This window comes from Bufo gargarizans, chromosome 1 (genome assembly GCF_014858855.1).
Source record: "Bufo gargarizans isolate SCDJY-AF-19 chromosome 1, ASM1485885v1, whole genome shotgun sequence".
Taxonomy (NCBI): domain Eukaryota; kingdom Metazoa; phylum Chordata; class Amphibia; order Anura; family Bufonidae; genus Bufo; species Bufo gargarizans.
In genome coordinates this window covers 221546287-221566662 of record NC_058080.1, presented here as the reverse complement: position 1 = coordinate 221566662, position 20376 = coordinate 221546287, and the positions used below count along the sequence as shown (strand labels likewise).

Here is a 20376-nt window from a genome sequence, read left to right as displayed (position 1 = left end):
TCCGTGTTTTGCAAATCCGCAATTTGCGGACTGCAAAACACAGCACTGTCGTGTGAACAATTTTTGTTTATTTTTTTAAGCTATAGTCTCACATGGGATCTATAACAGACAGCTTTTTGATTTATTTTAAAATGAAATGCATTATCCCTATAGTGCATTGCATTTTATTGTCGGTGCTATTCTGACATTGACCAGCAGGCTGCGCCAGAGAGGTGCAGCCTACATCAGACCCTTGCCAGCCTTCATACACATGGGATGCAGAGGTAGTCCACTCCTTCTGTCAGCACTTTACATGCAGCGAGCGCACGGCATGTGAAGTGTTAAACAGCCCGGATAGGCAATCCTGCTGTCTGTTAGAGCAGGGCCGCTGCTCTCATATAGGAGACCCGTGCAGCGCTTAGACTGGGTCGCCTTAAAAAACCTGCGGCCCAGCCTAAGGCCCCTTTAAAAAGGCTTATAGGTGGTCACTAAGGGGTTAACTGTGTTCCCTATGCGGTAAAATTTACCTGTTAACTTCATTCTCCAGGTCAGTACGATTACAACGATGCCACACTTGTATAGTTTGTCTTGCGTTTTAATACTGAAAAAAATAATTTATTTTTTCTTTTCATCGCCATATTCTGACCCCTATACCTTTTTTGTAGTTGTATACGATAATGTATGGGCCTAATTTTTTGTGGGGCGATCTGTACTTTTCAGTGATGCCATTTTTGAAGCGTGACTTTTTGATCACTTAAAAAAAAAAATATAGATATATATATATATATATATATATATATATATATTATAATATAATATAAAATATATTGTGAGTTCAAGTGACAAAAAATTGCTAATTGGCCATTTTTTACTTTTTTCCATTACACCCCGTATTGGTATACTCTAGTACTAGCTACTGAAGCCTGCTTGAGGCTTCGGGCTATTACTGTAATGTTACAGGTTCCTTGATCTCAGCCGGGGAATGCTGTTAGGGGATCGCTTCTGGACAGCTCAGATGCTGTGGTCACATTACCACTGCATCTAAGGGTTAAATGTATACGATCAGCAGAAACATGGTGGCTACAGCGCCAGGTGCACATACATTTATGGCGGAGGTCACCAAGGTGGATGTTAGATTTTAAAAGAAAACCCCAGAACTCAGGGGATTGACCTGTAATAGAGAGCAGATGATTAATTACCTGACCGATCCGGTGCCACCACTCCTGTTCTCCTGGCAGGACTCTGTTTTCCTCCCCGAGGCTGTTCCTGCCCTGAGCTGTTCTTGGTTAGAAATCAGTCTAGTAAGACGTGTAATGTGAATGTCATTCTTCTTTTTCTTCAAGAAAACCATAAACTATTGCAAATACCACTGTAGAAAAATATAGATTTTAATGTAAAATTTTGTCATTGCATGTCCAACTAGTAAGCATGTGCATTAAGGCTGGGTTCACACCTGAGCGTTTTACAGCGCGTTCCTACGCGCTGTAAAACGCTCAACAAGGAGAAACCAATGATTCCCTATGGGAATGGTTCACACTTGGGCGTTTTACAGCGCGTACGATCGCGCTGTAAAACGCCCGACGCTCCAAAAAGTACATGAGCGACTTTTGGGGCGTTTGTGGCCATAGGACACTGTAGTGAATCACACAAACGCGCGTCAAACGCGCGTTTACTATTACAAAAACGCGCATAAAAATGCGCGTCAAAAACGCGCGTAAAACGCGCGTTTGCGCAACGCTCAAGTGTGAACCCAGCCTAATTGTTTCTCTCCATTAGGGCTATCCTCAGACGCCAACGTTTTAACTCCTAATACAGAGAGTAGCTGTGATCTTACAGCCAGAACTAAGTCTACAAGTGGCAATGATGACAACACATCCCTTGATCTTGAATGGGAGGATGAAGAAGGTAAGTTATGGCCTTGCAACCAAGTTTAACCCCTTCAAGACCCTGCCATTTTTCACCTTAAAGTGTTTGTCATGGGAAGAATCGTTATGTATCCGGCTGATATTTGCGATGTGCTAATGTCAGCAGAACATAACTGTATGATATATAACTCCCTGCCGCCGTTCACGCTAAATAAAGACTTTTATAATATGCTAGTGAGCCTCTAGTTGCGAGTGGGGCGTTTCTGCAGCACCTAGAGGCTCCGTCCTCTCACCCATTGGCACGCCTATGTCCAGTTGATTGACGTCCTAGTTCTCCTCTGCGCCCCCCCTAAATCCCACGCCTGTGCCATCCCGTTTAGTATTCGGCGCAGTGAGTGAAGCCGGCAGCAGGAGAGCACCCTTCACTCACTGCGCCGAATACTAAACGGGACGGCACAGGCACGGGATTTTACGGGCGCAGAGGAGAACTAGGACGTCAATCAACTGGACATGGGCGTGCCAAAGGGTGAGAGGACGGGAGCCTCTAGGTGCTGCAGCAACGCCCCACTAGCACCTAGCGGCTCATTAGCATATTAAAAAAGTCTTTATTTTGAGGGAACGGCGGCAGGGAGTTATAAGTCATACAGTTATGTTCTTCTGACATTAGCACATCGCAAATATCAGCCAGATGCATAACGATTCTTCTGATAACAGAAACCCTTTAACCCCTTAGTGACCAAGCCTCTTTGGGCCTTTATGACCAAGCGTTTTTCTTCCTTTTTTCATGGTCTCGTTCCAAGAGCTATAACTTTATTTTGGAATTTTTTCGTCTCTATAGCTTTATGAGGGCTTGTTTTTTACGGGACAAGTTGTAGTTTTTAATGGCGCCATTTTGGGGTACACATAACTTTCTGATTAACTTTCATTAACTCTTTCTGGGAGGGAGATGGGGAAAATAGCAATACTGCCACTGCGTTTTTACATTATAAATTTTACGGCGTTTATTTTTCGGTACAAATAACATAATATCTTTATTCTCTGGGTCAGTACGATTAAAGTGATGCTAAATACTTATAATTTTTATTACGTATTACTACCTTTTTTTGCAATAAAACCCCTTTTATTAACCAAAAAAGTTATTTTTTTTACTTCACAAGACCCATAACTTTTAATTTTTTTTTCTATGGAGTTGTGTGAGGGCTTGATTTTTAAGGGACGACTTGTATTTTTCATTGGTATCATTTTGGAGTAAATGCCGCTTTTTGATCGCTTGTTATTGCGTTTTTTCTTCGGTGGAAACAAAGAATAAATGAGAAATTCTGTCTTTTTTTATTTTATTTTGACGGCGCTCATCATAGGGGATAATTTATGTAATATTTATGTAGTCCGGGTCGTTACGGACGCGGTAATACCAAACATATGGGGGATATTTTATTTTTGCAATTTTTTTCATTGAAAAGTGTATTTTCTATGGAAAAAAATGCATTTTTTTTATTTTATGGAGTTTTATTTAATAAATGTGTATATATTTTATTTTTACTACTTATTAGTCCCACAAGGGGACTATAATATACAGTATTTTGATTGCTTTTAAAATATAATGCATTATCGCTATAATGCATTACATTTCAATAGCAATGCTATTCAAAAATTGACCAGCAGGCTGCGCCAGAGAGACACAGCCTGCTGGAGATAACTAAAGACTGGCTCGGGGCCCTGATCGGAAGCAAGGTAAGCTTTCCAACACATCAGCACCCCGCGATCGCATTTTCGGGGTGCTGATGGGAGACAGAAGAAGTCCGCTCCCTCTGTCACCACTTTACATGCAGCGGGCGCCATTGCGCCTGGCATGTAAAGGGTTAAACAGCCCGGATCGACACTCCTGTTGGTCCGGGCTGTTAGAGCAGGGCCCCGGCTCTCATGTGAGAGCTGGGTCCGCGCTCCCCGTGCAGCGCTTAGACTGGGCCACCGTAAAAAGGCCCAGCTTAAGGCCCCTTAGTGACCGCCGTAAAAAGGCGTATGGGTGGTCACTAAGGGGTTAAGGACTAGGCTATTTTTTGCATCTGACATGTTACTTTATGTGGTGATAACTTTAAAGCACTTTTACTTATCCAAGCCATTCTGAGATTGTTTTCTCGTCACATATTCATACGTACTTCATGACAGTGGTAAATTTGAGTCAAAATATTTCATTTTTATTTACAAAAAAAAATACCAAATATACCCAAAATTTTGAAAAATTCGCAATTTTCTGAATTTCTATTTCTCGGCTTTTAAAAAAGATAGTGATGCCTCCTAAAATAGTGATTACTTTACATTTCCCATATGTCTACTTTGTTTGGATCATTTTGTAAATTACATTTTCTTTTTTTGGGACGTTAGAAGGTTTAAAAGCAAATCTTAAAGGGCTTCTGTCACCCCACTAAACATATTTTTTATTTTTTTTTGTCTACTTATAATCCCTATCCTGCCATATTGCCATACATTATGTTATTAATAATTTTCGTTCAGTAGATTTAGCCAAAAACTTACTTTTATGATATGCTAATTACCTTTCTACCAGCAAGTATGGCGTCTACTTGCTGGTAGCAGCCGCAGAAAACCGCCCACCCCCCCCCCACTCCTGTTGATTGACAGGGGCAGCCGCGATCTCCTCCTCCGGCCGGCCCTGTCAGCATTTCAAAAATCGCGCGCATGTGTTGATTCGGCGCAGGCGCTCTGAGATAAGGAGGCTCGCCTCCTCAGCACTCCCTCAGTGCGCCTGCGCCGATGACGTCTTCTCTTTCGGTGACGTCATCGGCGCAGGCGAGCCTCCTTCTCTGAGCGCCTTGCGCCAAATCAACACAGGCGCGCGGTTTTTGAAATGCTGACCGGGCCGGCCGGAGGAGGAGATCGCGGCTGGCCCTGTCAATCAACAAGAGGGGGCGGTTTTCTGCGGCTGCTACCAACAAGTAGACGCCATACTTGCTGGTAGAGAAGTAATTAGCATATCATAAAAGTATGTTTTTGGCTAAATCTACTGAACGAAAATTATTAATAACATAATGTATGGCAATATGGCAGGATAGGGATTATAAGTAGACAAAAAAATAATAATGAGTTTAGTGGGGTGACAGAAGCCCTTTAAAATTTTAAAGAAAATTTCCAAAACCCAATTTTAAGGACCAGTTCAGGTCTGAAGTCACTTTGTGAGGCTAACATAATAGAAACCATCCATTAATGGCCCCATTTTAGAAACTACACCCCTTAAGGTATTCAAAACAGATTTTACAAACTTTACCCTTTAGGTGTTCCACAAGAATTAAAGGAAAATGTAGATCAAATTTCAGAATTTCACTTTTTTGGCAGATTTTCCATTTTAATAAATTTTTCCAGTAACAAAGCAAGGGTTTTACAGCCAAACAAAACTCAATATTTAGTACCCTGATTCTGTAGTTTACAGAAACACCCCATTTGTGACTGTAAACTGCTGTACGGGCACACGGCAGGGCGCAGAAGTTTTTGGGGAGATGGGCGCAGAAGTTTTTGGAAGGGAGATGGGATAATTTTAAGTTGCCATGTCACATTTGAAGACCCCCCCTGATGCACCCCTAGAGTAGAAACTCCCCAAAAATTACCCCATTTTGGAAACTACGGGATAAGGTGGCAGTTTTTTTGCTACTATTTTTAGTTGCTCTAAATTACACTTTTTGTGAAGCAAGGTAACAAAAAAAAATAGCTGTTTTGGCACTGTTTTTTTATTTTTTGTTTTTTACAATGTTCATCTGACAGGTTAGATCATGTGCTATGTGACAATACCAAATCTGACTACTTTTTTTTGGTGGTTGTTTCAGTTTTACATAATAAAGCATTTAAAAAAAAAAAAAAAAAAGATTTTTTTAGTGTCTCCATATTCTGAAAGCCATAGGGTTTTTTTTTTTTGGTTTTTTTTGGGCGACTGTCTTATGTAGAGGCTTTTTTTTTTTTTTTTTTAAATATGAGATTGGTACTATTTTAGGGTGCATATGACTTTTTGATAGCTTGGTATTACACTTTTTGTGATGTAAGGTGATTAAAAAAATTGCTTTTTTTACACTGTTTTTATTTTAATTTTTTTACGGTGTTCATCTGAGGGGTTAGGTCATGTGATATTTTAATAGACCTGGTTGTTACGGACACGGCGATACCTAATATGTTTACTTTTTTTAAAAAAAAATCACTTTTAACACAATAAAAGCTTTTTTGAAAAAAACATGTTTTAGTTGCTTGCTAGAGGTAATCTGAAATCACCGGAAATACTGGAATGTTATATCCCAGAAGTTAATGGCACAGGGGTTGTCCTTGTTTAGATATTCCCTGCTTGTTAGATTGGTCCCTTGACGAGATTCTGCTGGGACCCTCAGTGATCATTTATAATCTGTAGGGAAACTTGGCATTAAGTGTTTAGCTTTCCTATAGCGCCACCACTGGGGAAAGTAATCATTGCACAATGCCCTTTCAGGGGATAAATTAAATGGGTTTTTCTAAAACAGACAACCCCTTTAATTGAGAATTAAAGTGAACTATAATTGCTTTGTAATTAATATATAGTTTTATCCATTCCAATTACGTAGGAATAAACAGGATGGTTCCAATGAGAGAACGCTCAAAAACAGAAGAGGACATCCTGCGAGCAGCTTTAAAATCCAGTGGAAAAAAGCCTGGAAGCCACACAGCCTCTGCCTCGGATGACTCAAACGGACTCGAGTGGGAGAATGATTTTGTAAGCGCAGAGATGGATGATAATGGTAACTCGGAATACGCAGGGTTTGTAAACCCAGTGACTGAACTTTCTGCCGGGCAGCAGAATCGATAGAAAAGACCAAGGAATGTTGTACCATATAAAGAAAGCTTTCTCCCTCATGAATGTACAGATTTTTGAGAGCCTTTTTTATTCAACAAAGTGCAATTTTCATTGGTTTGTCCATCCTTTAATGATGGACAGGAGGGGTAAGTAGTCAGGCTTTTCCACATTCGTCCAAGTTCACGTAGAAATGATATGCACTATTTGAGAACTTGATACTTGGGCAGTTGTTTTGCACTTTGTCTCCTAGTGTCATTGACTTCATGGATTCTGGATTGTTTTCATTTTATATGGGTTTCGATGACTGCACTCTAACTGTAATTGTGGTTGCTTTTGTGATAAACCTGAAGGTACAGTATATTATCAAATGACTGGATCTTTATGAGCGGCTCGTCTTATCTCTTGTACATTCCACTATGGAACACTTGAAGATATCAGTATGCAAATCCTCTTCAATTTCAGGTGAGCACAGCCAGCATATCTTGGCTCTAGCAGGACACTTTAAAATGCATGATGTGATTTCACAATGAACTTGGCTTAGCTAAGGCTTCGTTCACATCCCCGTTCAGCCTTTCCGTTTTCCTGCCCTGTTTAGGAGCAGGAGAACGGAAAGGAGGATTCGGCACATAACTGAGCCGAACGGAGCCCACGTGCCCCAAAGACTATAATGGGGTTTGTTAGGTTTCCGCTCAGAAGAAGATTTTGGAGCAGAGATAAAGTTGTGCGTGCAGGACTTTTGTCTCCACTTCAAAAATCTTCTTCTGAGTGGAAACCTAACGGATCCTGTTATAGTCTATGGGGCCTGTGGGCTCCATTCGGCTCAGTTATGTGCCCAATCCGTCCTTTCCATTTTCCTGCTGCTAAACAGAGCAGGAGAATGGAAAGGCTGAGCAGTGATGTGAACGAAGCCTTACACCAACTAATTGGACACATAATATTGTATATTGTGTATTAGAGAAGAGAGTTACAGGTATGATTCAACAGGTGAGACAATGAAATATATACCGTACCTTTTCTATATTTTTAGGCAGCCTGTCCACAAGTAAAATACTTAATTTTGATTGGTCATTAAAGGATAGGTCATCCATATTACATTGGTGGCGGTCCAACTCCTGAAATCCCCGCCAATCAACTGTTTGAAAGGGCTTAGCGCTCTACGTTCTATAGCGGCTGTGCTTGGTATTGCAGTGTAGGCACATTTACTTGAATGGGGCAGAGCTGCACATAAGCCATGTGACTGATAAACACTATGTCGCTGACCTCTTCAATAGCTGATTAGTGGGGGTGCCGGTAGTAGGACCCCCACAGATCAGATATTGATGAACTATCCTGAGCATAGGTTATCAATATTTTCCTCCAAGAAAACCCTATTTAAAGCGCAATCTTACATAAATGTAAAACCTTTCAAGTCCGTTGTTTGCCTGTATGACCACTTTTACTACTTGATCATGCAGTTATGAATTTATTTGAAGACCCTGAACAGAGTATTGTCATACTGTGTCCCCAACATGAGAACAAACAACACATGCACGTACCGACTGCCCCTCCATAAATATCAAAGTAATGAAGTTTTATTAAAGTAATCACACAAATGACATCAAGACAGAGCCACTTAAAGGGAACCTGTCACCAGGATTTTGTGGAGAGAGACGAGGACATGGGTTGCTAGATTGCCCCTAGCACATCCGCAATATCCAGTCCCCATAGCTCTGTGTGCTTTTATTGTGTAAAAAAAACGATTTGATACATATGTAAATGAACCTGAGATGAGTCCTGTCCCTGACTCATCTTACATACAGGACTCATCTCAGGTTAATTTGCATATGTATCAAATCGGGTTATTTACACAATAAAAGCACAGAGAGCTATCGGGACTGGGTATTGCAGATGTGCTAGAGGCCATCTAGCAACCCATGTCCTCAGCTCTATACCCAAAATCGCAGTGACAGGTTCCCTTTAAAGTGTAACTGTTGTTCCGGTTTATTTTTAATACTGTGTGTAGGGACAGGGATGTTATGCATTTTTCTAATATGCTTTATTAGGAAAATATGTTTCATTCTAGAAAACGGGGTGGAAAGAGTCTTCTTAGCAAAGCTCTGAGCGTTTCTAAGGAAAATCTGTCTTCAGTATTTTACTGAGCGATGAAGACGCCTATGTGTAAGGGCTCATTCACACGTAGGTAAGGGCTCCGTGCCCGTGATGCAGACTGCAAATAGTGGTCTGCTATTAATGGGCACCGACTGTGTAAATCCTGTATTGTGGTGCGGACTCATTGACTTGAAAGGGTCTGCTATCTTTAAAACATTCCTGAATAGTAGTATAATTTATGACCTGTAAGAAAAGAACCCGGTGGCCCAAATTTACTATTCCTATAGATGGCGTGGGTGTAGATCTGCATCGGGTGTACCACAGTGGCTCAAGCTGGATGATAAATCTGGTGCAGGAATAGACACACAACCGTATCGGTTTTTCGGTCCGCAAATTGTAGATCTGCAAAACACTTATCCCGGCCGTGTGCATGCCAACAATTATTTTCTTACTCCTGTAGAAATATTCCATCCTTGTCCTATTCTTGTCTGTTTTGCGGACATGTTCTATCTTGTTTTGCAGGGGTGTGGACAGCACAAGGATTCAGATTTTTCCCGAAGGTTCTTAATGCTATGTTCACATTGCGGATTTTTGCCATGGATTTTAGCACACATTTTGTACTAAAACCATGCAACATCCGTGCCCGTTGTGTTCAATGGGAGTCCATGCCGCCAATCATGTGACTTCGAATTATTTATATATATTTTCCAGACTGCTCCAAGAATGGACATGTCCATTCTTGACAATGATTCCTCACAGAAACCATGGGAAACTGCATTGAGAGGTTCTCACTCTTTAGCTCCATGAGCAGTTCCACTGCATTGAAACCGAAAAACCGCAGCAGAAACTGTTGTGGAATACGCCACGGATTTTGACATCTGCCATGTGAATATAGCCTAACGTTACAAGTGAGAATTACAGACTTTTCTGTGACAGTCAAATAATTCAGACTGTTTGATACTTCAGCACCTATTAAGTCCCACCTATCAGGTGTCAGATTAAGGGGTATTTTTTTACAATTAAAGAGAGCATCTAATCACAACCATTTCCTGGAGCACAGTAAGGCTGTGATTGCATTCGTGTTGTGGTTTATAGATGCGTAGCACATCCATTGAACTGCGTATCCAAACCCTATCCAGTGGAACTCATTGTCCTTTAATAAGTCCTTCGAGGTCTACATGGTTTTGGCAGTAATATTAGCGCTGCATGCTGCCAGGACCCCAGATGGAGGCTGCGAACAGAAAGGCCATTGTGAACATAGCCTTCGTCTTCTAACTATGACTTTGACGTCAGATACAGATGCGTTTGAATTGGGTACCAAAATTATTTTGATATATATATTCAACAGCCACATTTGAAACTCTGTAACAGAAATAAGGGCAGGCATGGGATCGCAGAGCGAGTCACCAAAAATCCTACATTGCAACTCGTGCTGCAAACTCATTTCTATGGGATCACCGCTACTCTGCCACCCTGACCTCGACCAGTGACTCAGTATAGCCCTGTCCTAAAATCCAGAATTTGCTTAAATGTCTGAGGTTGCTTGTCTTTGTGAAGATCTTATTTTGGGGCGTAATAATAAGTGTTTTATTGAACTTCCTTGAGAAGCTTGTATATTATGCTGTAGAGAAAATGAAGAAAATGTTGGGTTGCTTTATATGTATACACTAGAAGTTCTTGCTGCTTCATAATGAATAAATGCACATAAAATTGTAATATAGGCATGCTGATGAATAAATCTTTTTTTTATCAGTTATAGGTGTTTTTTCATATTTCCTGTGCCCCTGCACCCCCCATCTGATAAGCAGGTAATTAGAGTATAGGGAAAGGTTGGGCTAGGCAGGGATAATAAAGGGAAAGTTACTGTGAAAAAAAGTTTTATTGCATCACCCTAAGTAGGGTGTCTGGGGTCCACAGCATAGCTATGTGACCCTAGACCCCCCCAGGGGTGCTGCTGCTTGCCCCCCAACTTTTTTGAGGCACAGGCAGTTTTTTTTCCCTGTCAGTTTTAGGGATAAGTCCGCGAACACCCGTGCACCCACACAGACGCACACCAAATAAAGATTTGCATGCACGCAAATATACACTCCCCTATGGCCCGCCGGATGTACAGGCCTATGTACCTGGAAGGGAGGTCATGGTTGATGAGACTCTCATTGTGTTCAAGGGGAGACTCCTTTTCCGCCAGTATGTGCCCTCCAAGCGGGCGAGGTATGGCGTGAAGCTATACAAAATTTGTGAGAGTACCTCGGGGTAAACTTACAAGTTTTGTGTGTACGAGGGGCGAGATTCCCGTATTCAACCCCCAGAATGTCCCCCCACTCTGGGTGTTAGCGGGAAACTCGTGTGGGACCTTATGCACCCACTGCTAGATAAAGGTTACCACCTTTTACGTGGATAACTTTTATACTAGTATCCCCTTGTTCCAGTCCCTCTCCGCCAGATCCACGTCCGCTTGTGGGACAGTGCGGAAAAATCAACGCGGCCTCCCTGCCAACCCCCTCCAGGTATCTATCCCCAGGGGTGAGACCCATGCCCTTACCACTGGAAACCTGTTGCTGGTCAGATATAAGGACAAGAGGGATGTCCTTGTACTGTCCACAATTCATGGTAAGGGCATCTCCCCTGTCCCTGTGCAAGGTACTGTGGCAACGGTCCTCAAGCCCGATTGTATTGTCGACTACAATCGGTATATGGGAGCAGTTGATCTCTCTGATCAAGTACTCAAGTCATAAAATGCCATGCGCAAAATCCGGGCATGGTACAAAAAATTTGCGGTCTACTTGGTGCAGGCTGCCATGTACAACTCTTTTGTGCTGTCCCAGAGCGCTGGCAACACAGGGACATTTCTTCCATTCTATGAGGCAGTCCTCAAGGCCCTGATCTTTTCGGACCGGGAAAGAGCAGGCTGGAGTACCTCGGGAACTGATGGCGCCCGGATCGTCCCTGGCCTACACTTTCCAGGTGTGGTTCCCCCATACTGGAAAGAAGGGACAAACCCAAAAAAGGTGCAGTGTGTCACAGGAGGGGGATACGGAAGGACACCACTACTCAATGTGACACGTGCCCCAATCATCCGGGCCTCTGCATTATTGGTTGCTTCAGGGGGTACCACACTTCCATGGAGTACTCCTTCTCCCAGGCTGTGAGCTGTGCGCTGAGATTGGCCAGCGCTGCAGCCTAGGAGAAAGAGACGCCCACAGGACAAGGACAGACACCGCCTACTATAACTTACAGAGCGAAGATACCGGAGGGCATAACGGGAGAACGGAACGGCAGGGATATCAGTAAGTGCAGTGAGATCCCCGGGCGCCGCTCTCCATGTGAACATACTTGGTTCACAATGTTTTTCCAGGTGAAAGGTCCTCTTTAACTCCTTAATTTCTCCCCTCTCTGCTGCCCATATTCCACTAAGCACCCGAGAATTTTAATCTCCTCTTCTTACTTTCATAGTGTTCCGTAAGTCCCCCAGTTCGTTCTCCAATTTTCAGCGGCGCCATCTCGCTCTGAGCGCCGTGGTCTCGGATATCGGGCAGCACGGTGGCTCAGTGGTTAGCACTGGTGCCTTGCAGCGCTGGTGTCCTAGGTTCGAATCCGACCAAGGACAACATCTGCATGGAGTTTGTATGTTCTCCCTGTGTTTGCGGGGGTTTCCTCCGGGTACTCTGGTTTCCTCCCACACTCCAAAGGCATACTAATAAGGACCTTAGATTGTGAGCCCCATTGGGGACAGTTGAATGCTAATGCCTGTAAAGCGCTATATAAGTGCATATAATAAATATCGCGAGACCGGGCGCTCTGCTAGAACTGTGAGGCGATTCGCGCGCGCTGCCGCTTCTCACCTCAGAGCTCGGCTAATCACCCCACAGTATACATATTCCACTCCTCTCCCTACGGTTTACTCACAATATATATTCTTCCTCACACAACTTTTCACAGTTCATTACCTCATATTATTCCCTTGTAATACTGTAGATATATATACACAGATATATAGGTATTGATAATATATAAATATTGTTATAACTACACAATTCCATTTTCATTTATCTCCCATTTTTTCCTCTCCCTTACCCATACACACATACACTCACCTGAAGAATTATTAGGAACACCATACTAATACGGTTTGGAACGTTTGCAAAGGAGCATTTAAACTAAGAAAGGGGGCAAAAGAGTGAGAATCCAGCAGTCCAACTGCCCCCTGGAACAATGCCAGAAGATGCCAGTTGCACATAGGTTAAGAAATTACAAGCTCAGAGTCTTGTCTACAAATGCTCGCAGTTTAGGGGAAAAGATTAATGAACGTGAGTCTATAATGGCATCTGAGAATACAGATTTAGTGGCTGTTACTGAGACATGGTTCAATGGGATATAAGGGATATAACAATACCAGCGTTCTCTCTATATAGGAAAGACAGAGAAGGCAAGAAAGGGGGAGGGGTGGCCCTGTATGTGAAAGATAGCATAAAATCTAATTTATTACAAGTTAGCGAACCAATTTTAGAGTCAGTTTTGGGTTACGTTGCAGCTTGATAATCATAAGGTAACTCGTGTGGGTGTGATATATAGACCACCTAGCCAAGTCAAAGAATTAGATGATCTGTAAGTTGAGGAAATAGCTAAAATAACATTAAAAGGGGAAGTTATCATTATGGGAGACTTTAATCTTCCTGATGTAAACTGGAAAACCAAAATCGCTAGTTCTGCCAGGAGTACAGATATTCTAAATTCCCTACTGGGATTATCTCTACAGCAAGTAGTGAAGGAGCCAACCCGGAAAGAGACCATTTTAGATTTAGTATTCACAAATGGGAATTTTGGTATCTGATATTACTGTAGAGGAAAGCTTGGGATCTAGTGATCTCCAGTCAGTGTGGTTTAGTATAAGTACACCACACAAAAACAAAAGTTTTAGATTTTAGAAAAACTGACTTTTTTCTAAAATTATATTAGAGGTATATGAGTCTCTATCAGATTGGAACAATTTCAATGGAGTCTAGGAGAAATGGGACTACTTAAGTGGCACTATTGAAGGCAACAGAAAATTGCATTAGGCTTGTCAGTAAAAGCAAAAAAAAAGGAATAGACCATTGTGGTACTCAGCAGAAGTGGCCAAAATCATTAAAAACAAAAAGATAGCATTTCGTAACTGTAAAAAAAAAACCCGAGGCAGACAGGCAAATTTATAAGTGCTTCTAAAGCACAGGCAGAAGAGAAATTAGCTCAGTCAGTGAAAAAAGGTGATAAGACATTCTTCAGATACATAAATGAAAAAAAGGAAACTAAAACAAGGAAAAGGACCTCAGTTAGAAAGGGAGACTAATGAATCTTTTGATGCATGTGTCTTTACAGAGGAAGAGGTTCTAAGTCAGCTGTCTAAAATTATTACAAATAAGTCACAGGGGCCTGATGGGATAAACCCAAAGCTATTAAAAGAGCTTAGCGGTGAACTAGCAAAACCATTAAGAGATTTATTTAACCAATCACTAGTAACAGGAGTCGTCCCAAAAGATTGGAAATTAGCAAATGTTGTGCCCATTCACAAGAAAGGTAGTAGGGAGGAATCGGGCATCAATAGTGGGGAAATTAATGGAAACCATACTTAAAGAAGACCTTTCACTAATATACAAACTAAAAACTAACTATACCTGTGGGCAGAGCGGCGCCCAGGGGTCCCCCTGCACTTACTAGCATGCCTGGGCGCCGCTCCGTTCGCCCGGTATATGCTCCGGTGTCTCAGCTCCGTCTGTTGTATTGGGCAGATTTTTTTGTAGGAGGCGTGTCCCTTGCTGCAGTGCTGGCCAATCGCAGCGCACAGCTCATAGCCTGGCTAAGGAGGAGAGGATTGTGGAACATCTAAAATCCCATGGATTGAAAGATGAAAAACAGCATGGGTTTACTTCAGGGAAATCATGTCAAACTAATCTTATAGATTTTTTTGATTGGGTGTCTAAAATAATAGATGGCAGAGGGGCAGTAGACATCGCTTATCTAGACTTCAGTAAGGCTTTTTATACTGTCCCACATAGAAGGCTTATCAATAAATACAGTGTCTTTGTGCTTGGACTCCCATATTGTTGAATGGATTAGGCAGTGGCTGAGGGACAGGCGACAGAGGGTTGTAGTCAATGGAGTATATTGAGACCATGGTCTTGTTACCAGTGGGGTACCTCAGGGATCTGTTCTGGGACCCATATTGTTTAATATCTTTATCAGCGAAATTGCAGAAGGCCTCGATGGTAAGGTGTGTCTTTTTGCTAATGACACAAAGATTTGTAACAGGGTTGATGTTTTGTGACGGATCCACCAAATGGAAAAGGATTTACGAAAACTAGAGGAATTGTGAAAAATCTGGCAACTAAAATTTAATGTTAAGTGCAAGATAATGCACCTGGGGTGTAAAAACCCAAGAGCAGAATATAAAATCAGTGATACAGTCCTAACCTCAGTATCTGAAGAAAGGGATTTAGGGGTCTTTATTTCAGAAGACTTAAAGGTAGACAGACAATGTCATAGAGCAGCAGAAAATGCTAGCAGAATGCTTGGGCGTATAAGGAGAGGCATTACCAATAGAAAGAGGGAGGTGCTCATGCCGCTCTACAGAGCACTAGTGAGACCTCATTTGGAGTATTGTGCGCAGTACTGGAAACCATATCTCCAGAAGGATATTGATACTTTGGAGAGAGTTCAGAGAAGAGCTACTAAACTAGTACATGGATTGCAGGATAAAACTTACCAGGAAAGATTAAAGGATCTTAACATGTATAGCTTGGAAGAAAGACGAGACAGAGGGGATATGATAGAAACTTTGAAATACATAAAGGGAATCGACAAGGTAAAAGAGGAGAGAATATTTAAAAGAAGAAAAACTGCTACAAGAGGACATAGTTTTAAATTAGAGGGGCAAAGGTTTAAAAGTAATATCAGGAAGTATTACTTTACTGAGAGAGTAGTGGCTGCATGGAATAGCCTTCCTGCAGTGGTAGCTGCAAATACAGTGAAGGAGTTTAAGCATGCATGGGATAGGCATAAGGCCATCCTTCATATAAGATCGGGCCAGGGGCTATTCATAGTATTCAGTATATTGGGCAGACTAGATGGGCCAAATGGTTCTTATCTGCTGCCGACACATTCTATGTAAAACATCCCAGATCTGGGGAGTGGGTCCCACACCCTCAAATCTCAACATTTTTATCTGTATGAGTTAACAAATCCTCCAGAAAAAAATTGAAAGCAGAATGTCCAAGACCTACCCTGCCTCAGAAAGTATCCTAAATTCCGGAACTAGATCCTATTATCACAAAATACTTAAAGGGAACCTGTCACCCAAAAATCGTCTATCAAGCTGTTTACAGTACCTTATAGTGCTGTGTCCTCGTTTCTCGATGCACTTTTTCTTCGTTTTGCCGCATGTCTGCTCATTCAGAAATCGTAGTTATATTCAGCTGCTGCCCCGTGCTGCAAGTCAGGCTTGAAGTCACGGGGGCAGCGGCCTCGGCGTCTTCCATGGCCCTCTCCCCGCCCCCTGCCTCTGTGACTGACACCCGAACATCCGAATCCGGGACCGCGCTCAACGGCCGCATGCGCAGTAAAGGGCGGCAGGAGCGCGGTCCCGGCTGCCGCGCGTACTACGCGCCGTCTTACTTTCCCCGCACTGCGCATGCGCCCGACATCCTGTATCAAACGCGCCCGCGCCCGGCATCTGGGCGCGGGCGCGTTTGATACAGGATGTCGGGCGCATGCGCAGTGCGGCGAAAGTAAGACGGCGCGTAGTACGCGCGGCAGCCGGGACCGCGCTCCTGCCGCCCTTTACTGCGCATGCGGCCGTTGAGCGCGGTCCCGGATTCGGATGTTCGGGTGTCAGTCACAGAGGCAGGGGGCGGGGAGAGGGCCATGGAAGACGCCGAGGCCGCTGCCCCCGTGACTTCAAGCCTGACTTGCAGCACGGGGCAGCAGCTGAATATAACTACGATTTCTGAATGAGCAGACATGCGGCAAAACGAAGAAAAAGTGCATCGAGAAACGAGGACACAGCACTATAAGGTACTGTAAACAGCTTGATAGACGATTTTTGGGTGACAGGTTCCCTTTAAAACGGGGGGGAAAGAAAAAAAAGAGGCCTTAATAGGTCATTCAAATTGTGTCAGGATAAACTCCTAGACATACTAGGGCAGGCATGTCCAAACTGCGGCCCTCCAGCTATTGCAAAACTACAACTCCCAGCATGCCTGGATAGATTACAGCTATTAGGGCATGTTGGGAGTTGTAGTTTTGCAACAGCTGGAGGGCCGCAGTTTGGCCATGCCTGTACTAGGGCCTCTCACAAAAATATTATACTTGTCCGAACAAGCTGCTTCTACTGGCCAACCCGTAGACACATCAGTACTCCACGGCTGGGCCCAAAGGGCCATATGTTTCTTTGGAAATAATCATTCTGCCCTCAGCGTGAAAATAAGAGGTAATGTCTTAATGAAACTGGACCCACACCTCACTCACCTGGCCAACTCAGAGCCTGATCCTTCTGCTGAGTGTCTTCTCTTCGGAGACACCCTCATTAAGGAAATGGGGAAGTTTGTTGGAGTGTTTACCTCTCTTGACAAAGCTAAAACATCTTAGGTCAACCAATTTTTTTTGGGCAGGGCTGGGGAAGGCAGGGGCCACTTTCCCAGCTGGGCCTCGCACATTCAGACCTATCACCTCTACATCATCTGCCATACCTACACCATTCTTCCCTACCAGAGGACGCCCATGGAGAGATCGAGGCTTCCCTAGATGGAGACGAACGTCAGGTAAGTCTGTCTACCCTAAACTATCCCCACATACCTTTAGGGGGAAGACTAAAACATTTTTTTCCAGACTTGGGCTACGCTAACCTCAGACTCATGGGTCCTAAATACTATCTTAGGTTATAAGATAGATTTCCTATCCCCTCCTTCACAAAACCACACCCGTCAACCAATACTCTTCTCTACTCTAGATCAGAACCTCATAGAGTCAGAGATAAAAGATCTCCTGTACAAAGGAGCCATCATCCAAGTCCCCCTCCTATCTTCAGGTTTTATCAGCAACATCTTCTTAGTAAAAAAAGAAAGATGGGGGTCACAGACCTGTCATAAATGTAAGAACCTTAAACGATTTTGTCACTTACCATCACTTCAAGATGGAGGGAATCCATCTTCTCAGGGACCTGTTACTCCCTCAAGATTGGCTCATAAAGATAGACCTCAAGGACGCCTATCTTACTGTACCTGTACACCCTTGCCATCAACCTTACCTACAATTATTCTGGAACAACCAAAAATGGCAATTTACTTGCCTTCCATTTGGCCTATCATTCGCCCCTTGGTGCTTCACCAAAGTAATGAAACCAGTAGTCTCATCCTTAAGATCCCGGGGTGTACGTCTAATCATCTATTTGGATGACATCCTAATTATGGCACAATCCCTTCCACTAATCTGACTTAATTTACAATGGACCTTATCCCTTCTGAGCAACCTTGGGTTTCTAATCGACTCCAAGAAATCCATTCTTTCCCCATTCAAGGAAATATAATTCCTAGGTTTTAATATCAATACTGTCTCAGCTCTCCTGAGTCTTCCTACCAGGAAACTCTCCCTGATTTGGAAGGAAATCCTATCGGTGTTAAAGGGGTTGTCCCATTTCATTAATTGCTGTTAATCAGTTTCCCCAAGTGTCCTTGAATAATCTTCTAAATAACTTCCATTTCCTAACTTGCACGGTTCTCCTGAAAAATGCCTTCATCTGCGCCTCTGTTGTCTACCTGTATCCCATGGATACGGCCAGATACTTGCGGGGCTTGTATGTGCCGCGCCTGCGCACAATGTCCTACCTTCTCCCCAGCCGGCCGCTCGAGAACGCGCACGCATGGCTGTTTTACAAGCTGGGGAGGCGTGTCCTGCATACTGGAGATAGTGCCGGGGAGAGAGACGGTCTGCCTGCCACGCTGATGTCCTGCAGATGCTAGAGGAGGGCCCTGGAAGATCACAGGGCAGAGGTTAGTGATTGATATGCTCCCCTGGGCCCTATTAGTCCCGGGCTGACTCCTGGGCGCCGGAGCACACGGCGTCCTCGGTTGCTATGACGCCGTGCGCTCCCTCCTGCCGCCGGAATACAGTGATACATCTTATAGATCATAGCAGTGTATTACTGTCTTCCGGCAGCAGGAGGGAGCGCACGGCGTCATAGCAACCGAGGACGCCGTGTGCTCCGGCGCCCAGAAGGAGTCCAGGCAGCAATCCACAGATGCCCCCACCCCATAAGTGCCCTTCACATATGCCCCCACCCCATAAGTGCCCTTCACAGATGCCCCCACCCCATAAGTGCACTCCACAGATGCCCCCACCCCATAAGTGCACTCCACAGATGCCCCCACCCCATAAGTGCACTCCACAGATGCCCCCACCCCATAAGTGCCCTTCACAGATGCCCCCACCCCATAAGTGCCCTTCACAGATGCCCCCACCCCATAAGTGCACTCCACAGATGCCCCCACCCCATAAGTGCTCTCCACAGATGCCCCCACCCCATAAGTGCCCTTCACAGATGCCCCCACCCCATAGGTGCCCTTCACAGATGCCCCCACCCCATAAGTGCCCTTCACAGATGCCCCCCCCACCCCATAAGTGCCCTTCACAGATGCCCCCCCCACCCCATAAGTGCCCTCCACAGATGCCCCCCCACCCCATAAGTGTCCTCCACAGATGCCCCCACCCCATAAGTGCCCTCCACAGATGCCCCCCCACCCCATAAGTGTCCCTCCACAGATGCCCCCACCCCATAAGTGCCCTCCACAGATGCCCCCCCCCATATAAGCTGGGTAATAGGTCAGTGATAATATCAGACACCGGGAAAGCTGGGTAATAAGTCTATAAGACTTATTACCCAGCTTTCCCCGTATCAGATATTATCACTGACTTATTACCCAGCTTTCCCCGTATCAGATATTATCACTGACTTATTACCCAGCTTTCCCGGTGTACAATATTATCACTGACTTATTACCCAGCTTTCCCGGTGAACAATATTATCACTGACTTATTACCCAGCTTTCCCGGTGAACAATATTATCACTGACTTATTACCCAGCTTTCCCGGTATCAGATATTATCACTGACTTATTACCCAGCTTTACCGGGAAAGCTGGGTAATAAGTCAGTGATAATATTGTACACCGGGAAAGCTGGGTAATAAGTCGGTGATAATATCTGATACCGGGAAAGCTGGGTAATAAGTCAGTGATAATATTGTTCACCGGGAAAGCTGGGTAATAAGTCAGTGATAATATTGTTCACCGGGAAAGCTGGGTAATAAGTCAGTGATAATATTGTACACCGGGAAAGCTGGGTAATAAGTCAGTGATAATATTGTTCACCGGGAAAGCTGGGTAATAAGTCAGTGATAATATTGTTCACCGGGAAAGCTGGGTAATAAGTCAGTGATAATATTGTTCACCGGGAAAGCTGGGTAATAAGTCAGTGAATATATCTATCTATATCTAGCACAGATCATATGGCCACTAGCTAACATGCATTTGGGCTGTAGTGATTTATTGTTTTTGCTGCACAGAATGGGTTTGTAACACAGGTTTTATGTGTAAA

The 20376-nt window shown here is 43.8% G+C and overlaps 1 protein-coding gene across 1 annotated transcript in view; it reads left to right on the top strand.

Annotated features, from left to right (window-relative positions):
* AP1AR (adaptor related protein complex 1 associated regulatory protein) overlaps positions 1-7024 on the top strand; it is a 45889-nt gene extending 38865 nt beyond the window's left edge. Inside the window, exons 9-10 of the mRNA XM_044306101.1 lie at positions 1756-1884; positions 6437-7024. Coding sequence (XP_044162036.1) covers positions 1756-1884; positions 6437-6678 — 371 coding nt within the window. The 3' untranslated portion in view covers positions 6679-7024. The remainder of the gene's footprint in view (positions 1-1755; positions 1885-6436) is intronic.
* Positions 7025-20376: the final 13352 nt, after the last annotated feature.